Here is a 9,236-nt window from a genome sequence, read left to right as displayed (position 1 = left end):
TGAAATGGGTGATCACAGAGAGACGGAGAGGCAATTTCATGCTCTGTAACGCTTTGAACAGCGTGATAGCGACGCGTCTTACAGTGTAAATTCACCTCCTTTCCAAAGACCTATGAATATGGATTCAGTTGTCCCCACTCACTTGAACCAATGAACTGCGACCCCCCCCCCCCCTCCCTCCCCCCAGCACAGACACACACCTCCACGTTATTAATTGAATATTCGGTTCCACCAAAAACTAAAAACAAGCACACAAACAGAATCCTGGGTCAGCGTGAGGAGTTTTTCCCATATAAAAGTGTTTATTCGAAAACACAGTTTAAATGTACATGTTATATCCCCCCCGCACTTGTTCAGGAGCAGCAGCGTGTGTTTCAGTCTGATGCTGTCTGCAGTAAAGTCTTCTGTGTATACTTTTAGACACCGTCCGTATAAGAACTGCAGTAATCCTTCGGTCCGCTTCAGAGCCGTTCCGCGCAAACAGCCCGGTGAACAGGCTGGACTGTTCCCGTTCCGGTAAGAGCTGAAGGTGCTTCACACGGTGACTTCATGAAGATACAGGTCAGACTCGCATTTTTTATTTACTGATGGATTTATTTTTATTACTTTTCCGATTAGCTGAAATAAGTGCAACACAAACAGGCGACTGCAGGAACACGTGGTGTTGGTGTGAAGACGGTAACGTTTTAGTTTGGGCTTTTACGGAGCTACAGCTATTCAAATAATTTTTATGTGCTGCAGTATCAATAAAATATTCCCCAAATACTAATTATGAGTATTTATTGTTTTCAGTTTTTACTTATTATTTGTAATAGTATTCTTTTTGTTTTGTGTGCGGTTTCTCAAAGCTGCCTTACTCCACTGTAACACTCCACAGTAACTAGTCCAGTATGAGATCGTAGTGGGGTAATACACACCCACCTAATTAAACCGGATCCCACATTTGTTTTCATTCCTAACACACTCCTGAAGGGACTTTGAAATGAGTGTCCACGCACAGAAGCACCTTTGGCACCTCAGTGAAGCCGACCGTAGGAGCAGTACAGAACTTAGAAACCTGCTGGTCCACAAATAGCATTTTGAGTGAAGCTGTCCTCGTGGCGTGTGGCTGTTGGAGGCCGCAGTGGTCAGAACCAGAGCAGCTACGACCTAATTAAAGAAGTGAAAACACCCACAGACATCAGCCGGTGTGGGCCCATTACGGCTGCGAGGAAGGATGAATCCAACAGAAGGAAGCTGTGGGCTGCTCTTCACGCGCTGTGTTTCAATAAAATCTTTGGTTTGGCGGTGGCAGGTCAGACCCGGTGCACGCCGTCTGTTCCAATCTTCTGCTCCAGAGTCACTTCTGAAGAGGAGATGATGAAGAGGGCAGCGGCTGGCACCCGTTCGGCTCCCCGTCCTCCTCGTTAAATTAGATATTTTATATTTACAGTGTATGGAGTGAGTGTGCGGGAGAGCGGGCTCATCAGTCGCTGTCCTCCTTGTCCTCCTGGATGGTGGTGGTGGAATGGTTGTACAGTCCCTGCGCCATAAGCTGCAGCGCCAGCCCGTTCTTGAAGCCACTGGCCTTTTTGATTTTGGCCCTTTTGTTCTGAAACCATATTTTGATCTGGGACTCGTTAAGGTTGAGCTCCTGGGCCAAAGACTGGCGTCGCTGCTCCGTGATGTAACGATTCACCTGGAACTCTGTCTTCAGCCTCTGGAGCTGCTCGGCCGTGAAGGCCGTGCGCGGCCGTTTGTCCTCTTTGCCGCTTTTCGACTTTTTCAGTTTCCGTGTCCTTGGGCCTGCAGTAATTGCGAAAGAACAGGAGAGCGGAAACATAAATATGCAGCGCTACACATGAACTAAGACTAATGAAAGAATTAAAGCTGGAAAACCTGGATAGATAGATAGATAGATAGATAGATAGATAGATAGATAGATAGATAGATAGATAGATAGATAGATAGAGAATTATTAGGAAGCAAGAAAAAGAAAATAAATAAAAAAGAAAATAAGGTACAACAAAAGAAAATTATAAAATGTTAAAACGGCAGACATCAGTAAAATACTACACAAGAGTAATTTGTATGATGTAAAAATTGTACTATTAAAACACACGTCACAGCGATATTTTTATTTCCATAAAGTGCAGTGAGAATGATCAAACCTGAATAATACAGTCAGTGTCAGCCTGAAGGCCTGGATACAATGTGACAGTTCACACAGTCAAGATATTCACTGACGTGTACACACTGAGTGCCATCTAATAATGTTCATGGACACAATTTCTTTAATTATTCCACATATCACACACACACACACACACACACACACACACATATATATATATATATATATATATATATATATATATATATATATATATGTATGTATGTGTGTGTGTGTGTGTGTGTGTGTGTGTGTGTGTGTGTGTGTGTGTGTGTGTGTTTTTGTTTTTTTTAATGACAGAATAAAAATATTGGGCGCATGTCTGTAAGGTGACGCCAGTGTTGTGTGTTGTGTGTCCGTGCTACAGTTGGGTATCAGCGTGTCACACAGTTCTGATTACTGCCTGCACGGATGACTAAAGGAGCCTGAGCACCTGTCTGATATCACTGTGCGCACACAGGCGTTCATCACACAACAATATATCATTTAAATGATCCACAATTAGATTATATTATTTTAAATAAATATCGGCCGCACAGATGATGCTGAGGCAGAACAGGAAGCGCCAGAATTCACACATTCAGTGAATTTCCCCTTTAACGATGAAAAGGCTGGATTATTATTCGTATAATATCTTTAATATCAGAAATTTATTTCATTAACAAGATGCACAACAGAATAATTTGTATAATTTTCTGTAGTAAATAACAAGTATATAATGTAGTGTGATATTGTCTTTTTTTAGTAGTAAATGTATTTATTTGTAGGGTGTCAAATAATAAAGAGTACTTGACAAATAAAATGCGTTATAATAAAAGAAACTATGACCCAAACACATTAATCAGCGGGCACGCGTAAACATTGTGTAACCTTTCCAACAAAAACAGAGTCAGACCTAAAACTGATAAATGAAGCCTTTCCCACGCTTTCGTGTCTTTAGTGTATTTTACTGTGTTTCTATCCGGCAGCCTCGTGGCTGCTTCAGCTAAAGTAAAATCAAACACGCGCTTAATGAATTCAAAATGTCTCCTGTAGAGGAGCAGGGACGGCTCACAGCTATTATTTACCCTTAATTCCATTATTATTCCTCTGTGCATTACTGACGGCAGCGCACAGCGCAGAAAAAATGGCTTTTTGTGCAGACAAAATGTGTGCAAAATCAAACGAAGCACGACTCACAGCGGCGCGTTCCGCTGCACAGTCAGCGTCCTCACGGATCAGCGCTGCGCACGGAAATCTAACGACAGCGATTATGACTGAAACAAGTTTTTCAGGCCGCAGCTTCAGCCACGCGCTCTGCTGCTGCTGGTTTGATGCAGTACAGTTAAAGTAGCTGCTCCACCTTTATGCTCATGGCTTTATTATTATTGTTATTTCTGGATCCTATTTTATTTTAAACGAATAAAATTCGTAGAAACCGTCAAACTACACAGTGCAGGACTCAGGGTCAGAGGTGATCCAGAGGTTTGGGAAAGCACTGGGATCCAAAAATGTATTTTGGAACCAAAATAACACATACATACACCAACGTTTTAAAGTTGTTTTTTTTTTTTTTTAATTATTATTATTATTATTTTGTGGTTTATTGCTGTGTCGAACAGCAAGAGATTGGACATGAAATACTGAAAAGATTGAAAAAAAAAATAGTTCTGAGAAATCAAAAGGAGTGTGACAATATAAATAAATGTTAAATATTTTTCTGAAAAAAACTGAGGACTGCGGTTTGATATTAAACTGAGGAAATTGGAAATGTAAGCAACTTAATTTTATTAAAAATGTAAACAAAGTTTTGGGGGTCTGAAAATGTTCTGAAACGCTTTTGTCCGCTTTACTTTGTTCCTTTATTTGTTGCAGAGAAACTTTCTTTAAAAATATTTGGTGACTAAAATGCTGAGTGAGCTTAAGGTGGAATTATTCGTTCAGTTGCATTTCTTCACGAATCTACTGCCTTACCAGATGAGGGCCTGTCCGAGTACCGAGTGCAGTAGACCCAGGCAGGCCAGAGCAGCGGCTGGGTCTCCGGTGTGGGACCCCCGGTGCCGTTCAGCACCACTAGCGAAGTGGAGGTGTTCTCCCTGGCTGCGCTGCCAGTTCTCTCCTCTGCTTTTACGCCCTGGCTGTTGCCGGTGGAGGCAGCCGCTGCGGCTCCTCCACTGCTACTGTTGTTCTTTTTGGGACTTGCCAAAGAAGCGGTGGAGGAGGCGGAAGATGAACTACTGTCAGTGCTGCAGTTGGAGTCTTGGCACGGCGTCCCTGGAAGGCTCGGCCTGCTGACCACCTGGTGGACCCGCTCTCGACCGGAGGTCTGCGCCCTCTCCCTCGGGCCCAGGCCGTGCTCCTTCTTGCAGCCAAAGTCCGGCCTCAAAATGTTGTCGATGAAAAAGTTGGTGGTTCTGTGGGCCTGCTGGGCGACCTGTAGAGGCAATATGGGCGGTGAGGGCAGGCTAGGAGACGGGGAGACGCTCTCTCCTTCGCTGCTATCCGTGCTGTTCAGATCCCGCTGCTCCTCCATCGGTGCTTCTCTGAAGAGCGTGGCTTCTGTTCCTTCAATCCACTTCCACTGTGTGGGGCTGTCTTTGTATCCAAAATGTGAGTACAGGAAGCACTAAAACATAATTATTTTCTCTCCGAAATGATGCTGGTTGTTGTCATTGTTCGCAAACTGTGGACATCCTGCCTCCGTAAAGGAGCTCCAGCGCGTCATGGTCGGTGATTTACTATAAGACTGACTATGGTTGCTGTTGCACGATACTCCCACACACCCAGAGCTTTTCACCGCTGTGTGACAGTCAGATTTTCACAAAGTCCTCACACACACACACACACACACACACACACACACACACACACACACACACACACACACACACACACACACACACACACACACCAGAGGCGCATGAAACGTATCGGGCCAATCACCGCCCGGGACACTTATGGACAAAGGGTGACGACGTCCAATAATGTCACGCGTCTCTGGGCCAAGAGGGGAGCTGTGCAGCGAGCAGCTTCACAGAGAAACCAAACAAGAGATTATCGCTACTCCTCGCCTTCAGCCTCGTTACGGTGTATCTGTTACATCTATACAACCGAGGAGAACAAACACACAAACTCACCCGCGCGCAGTCCCGCTGGCTGGCTAGTTTTTCTTTCTTTCTTTCTTTCTTTCTTTCTTTCTTTCTTTCTTCTTCTTCTTTTTGGTATGAAATTCAACTGCGCACTTCCAAACAGTTTACTTCTAACTGATCAGGCACACGTCGGCCTCAGGCTCAAAACATCAGGAGTTAAACTCTGATTCATTTCTGCTTCCAGAAATCCTGCAGAATGCTGCTTTTATATGGACGATAGCGTAAATTAGGGTGGATGGCATGTTGGAGGTTTCTTTCCCACACACAAGCATGCCCGCACTACAGAACAGGCCAAGTTACATCACATCTCCCTTTTTCTGATTTATTGTTTTATCCAAACCAAAGTATACACCTTGCACATCTTCATATGTGCCCATTCAACGCTCACAGCTGCAGGTTTGATACCAGCACCTATCAAAACGCACATTTAGACACACCCGCTGTTTTCGCCTCCTTTCTGAACATTGTCAGCCGGCATTGTTTTCGCTGAAATGGCGCGCTCTTATCTCTTTGTGGGAGCGAGGAGCTGCCAAGGAATAATTTATAGGTTTTAATTACTCCTTATTCCGCCTGATCAGCCGGACGTTCATCACCTGGCTGCAGGAGAAAAGCCGCGCAAAGTCTCCGTCAGCGTCTCCGAGCCAAACACTCCATCAAAGCGCGCGCAAAGTGGGCAGAGAAAAGAGCAGAAAGTAGTATAATAGACAGGCGCGCTGCCTTCCAAGGTGTTAATAGAAAAACTGGTGTGCAGCGGAACACTGAGAGGCCGAGTGAAGGGACAGCTTAATTGGTGTAATTCATATTAAAGGATTTGTCTGATTTTTGGCTGTTGACGTGAATCCAGAAGCTTGAGTGCATCTGTTACACGGAAAGACGATACATAGTCATATTTTCTTTAAAGACAAATTAATAATCAGGTTTATTATTGTTATAAAAATAATAATAATAATAATAATAATAATAATAATAATAATAATAATAATAATAATAATTTTTAAATACTTAGAAGTCCCAATTGCCTTTATTCTTCCTACAACAATTCTCTAATATTCCAGAGACTATGGTTTTATTGAAAGAATCATTATACATATATATATATATATATATATATGTATATATATATATATATATATATATATATATATATATATATATATATATATATATATATATATATATATACCTGAAATGTACCTGAAATGAATTTATTTGTTTTGATGTAGTCACCGCGCTTTTCTATATTGCTTACAGAAACAGGAACTCTGCAGCGATCACCTTGTTTCTGGATGTCCTCTCTGTCCGTCAGCTCCACTCAGAAGCGTTGAGATTTAGAGTGTTTAAAAGTCAGCCTAACAATAGGTTGGTGTCACTGCAGAAAGATGCGTGTACAGAACACAAGAATCACTGGAGTATCTGAATCAAATGAATCTATCGAAAATAAATACAAAGAACTCATACGCATAGTTTTAGGGGTTTTCGTTGAAGTAGATATGATAAAATCTGTAAACTGTAAAATCTGTAAACTGTTAAAAAAAAAAAGACAGAGAGAAATGACCCTAAACTTTAGCGTTTAATTTTTTTAAATTCTATTTAAAAATCCACTGAAAAAGAAATGCGTTTAATTTGAATAAACTCTTAATGATTTTTTCCTGTTCTATCCGTGATTATGCACCATGTTAGCTCCGAAGACTGCTTAGAGCTGCTGGCTGTCAGCGCTTTCTGCACTCTTTAAAAAACGAAATCAAAGGAACATCAAATATTTAAAAAAAATAAATAAATAAGATTTGTATCTAACCTGCTGCGGCAGAGCCGAGGAAGCACCAATCTGCTGTCTGTACCATGGTGGGAAACCAGGACATGAAGCTGCAGGTCAGACCTGAGGCCAGACAGCTGTGGTCATTATTATTATTATTATTATTCACAAATCACTTTTATAGGAAACCTTATGCTATGTTTTTAAAATGATTATTTGGCTGTTATTTCACATCAAACTGTCTGAAAAAGCAGAATCAAAGGCAGAAATAAATGGTGAGAGTTCACATGTTTAATTCAGAAACATTTAGAAATTTGGAAGGAAAAAAACTGCAAAAACACACAAACGAGCCCTTTGACAGTTTTCACTGTAATTTTAGAGTTCCTGATAACATCGGACAGAAACGCTCCAGCAGCACCGCGTCTGTCAGAAACTTAGATCAGGGCGACATCTAGTGGTCAGTAAGGCGTGCAGCCGGTACCTCGAACCACAGCCGCTCCTTCTTAGTTTCTGCTTTGGACGTGATGAGATTTGGCTTGTGTCCTTCAGGAAGAGACATAATTTAAGATTCCACGTCATTCTTCTAAAACACATGTCTCAGCCATACCCCCTTTATCAGTCTGCACATCATTTCCTGGCATCTTATGAGCACATCGGCAGTCCGTGGGCAGCAGCTACGGACAGTCGGTCTACCTGCAGAGAACAATTTAACTTCTTAGGATGATACTAATCAAATTATTTCCATAGTCTACAATTTTTCTAATGAAGAACCTGATTAAAAAATAACTTTTCATACTGTTAGGTTTTTATTCTGGGTGTTGTTTTTTCCTTTTTAAATGTTTGTTACATGTGCCACATCTGCATGAAAACATCAAGGTTTACGATGCTTCAGTAGAACAGAGAATGTTGTTAATGTTCTGCCTGTGCCTTTTTATACTCTGAATGTGACAGATACTGCAGTAGCTGTAGTACATGTTATGGAAATCTTAAATAAATCAAGCTACACAAACACACCTCTTTGTGAGGTGTTGATTTGTCTTTGCAAAGGGGTCAAACAATAATGTAGAGTACAGCAGGACTCTGCATGGCTTTTGACAAAGAACAACAAGCACAGAATCATTTATAGAAACAAGTTATCTACCTGCATGGTCACAGAATACAGTCAGAACATTCCATGTAAAAGATACACTATTACTGCTGACAGTATTCACTCATCTGTCTTCACACACATGAACCTGAGTAACATCCATTCTTAATCCAGAGGCTTTAATATGATGTGGGCCCACATTTGCAGCTATAACAGCTTCAGCTCTTCTGGGAAGACTTTCCACAGGTTTAGGAGTGTTTATGGGAATTTCTGACCATTCTTCCAGAAGCACATCTGTGAGGTCAGACACTGATGTTGGAGAGAAGGCCTGGCTCACAGTCTCTAATCCATCCCAAAGGTGTTCTATCAGGCTGAGGTCAGGACTCTGTGCAGGCCAGTCAAGTTCTTCCACACCAAACTGGCTCATCCATGTCTTTATGGAGCTGCTTTGTGCACTGGTGTGCAGCCATGTTGGAACAGGAAGGGGCCATCCCCAAACTGTTCCCACAGAGTTGGAGCATCAAACTGTCCCAAATGTCTTGGTCTGCTGAAGCCTTAAGAGTTCCTTTCACCCAACTCCTGAAAAACACCCCCACACCATAACCGTAAGGCTTGGATGCAGCTGCTCAGCCACAGAAACCCATCCCATGAAGCTCTCCACACACTGTTCCTGAGCTGAAGGCCACATGAAGGCTGGAGGTCTGTAGTGGTTGACTGCAGGAAGTTGGTGACCTCTGTGCACTTTGCAGCTGACCAGGACCAGAAATGTAAAAAGGCTGTAAAAAAAAAAAAAAAAAAAAAAAAGATTTGTTGACTCAGTCAAGTGACCTTGATGCTTTGACTGAATTAGGTTTTATCAGTGTTAAGCTTCAAATTAACCTAACTTAAATAAATTAGTTGGTGCAGTTTGACTTAACTTCCTGTATAAAATGATTTGGATTAAAAAGGCTTAGATGGGAGAATCACAAACATGTCATTTGTTACCTGGGGGAAACCAGAGCGCAACAAAACACCACTCCCCCGCCCCCGCTCCCAGGAACAACCAGTACCACACAATGAGGTCATAGCCTCAAACAGGTTTGTTTTATTGGTTTCTGAGGGTAGATCACTTCAGCG

General features: G+C 42.1%; 1 protein-coding gene across 2 annotated transcripts; it reads right to left on the bottom strand.

Annotated features, from left to right (window-relative positions):
- Positions 1-333: 333 nt before the first annotated feature.
- LOC115776696 (homeobox protein engrailed-1-B-like) lies at positions 334-4,874 on the bottom strand. Of its 2 annotated transcripts, none has more exons than XM_030724456.1 (2): positions 4,106-4,874; positions 334-1,788 (listed from the first exon to the last, which is right to left on the bottom strand). In XM_030724456.1, the coding sequence occupies exons 1-2, from the start codon at positions 4,662-4,664 to the stop codon at positions 1,466-1,468; spliced, it is 882 nt and encodes a 293-aa protein (XP_030580316.1). In that variant the 5' UTR covers positions 4,665-4,874; the 3' UTR covers positions 334-1,465. The 2 variants fall into 2 exon arrangements, with proteins under 2 accessions (XP_030580316.1, XP_030580317.1); XM_030724457.1 differs by having other exon boundaries at positions 334-1,785.
- Positions 4,875-9,236: the final 4,362 nt, after the last annotated feature.

This window comes from Archocentrus centrarchus, unplaced genomic scaffold (genome assembly GCF_007364275.1).
Source record: "Archocentrus centrarchus isolate MPI-CPG fArcCen1 unplaced genomic scaffold, fArcCen1 scaffold_36_ctg1, whole genome shotgun sequence".
NCBI lineage: Eukaryota > Metazoa > Chordata > Actinopteri > Cichliformes > Cichlidae > Archocentrus > Archocentrus centrarchus.
Note: the sequence above shows the minus strand (reverse complement) of the source record. Positions and strands in the feature narration are given on the sequence as shown.

Bases quoted from the DNA above. Each gene is read 5' to 3' on its own strand.
- LOC115776696 (XM_030724456.1), bottom strand. From the start codon at position 4,664: ATGGAGGAGCAGCGGGATCTGAACAGCACGGATAGCAGCGAAGGAGAG. The intron at 1,789-4,105 runs GTAAGGCAGTAG...TCGCAATTACTG, and splicing joins CTCGGACAGGCCCTCATCTG to CAGGCCCAAGGACACGGAAA.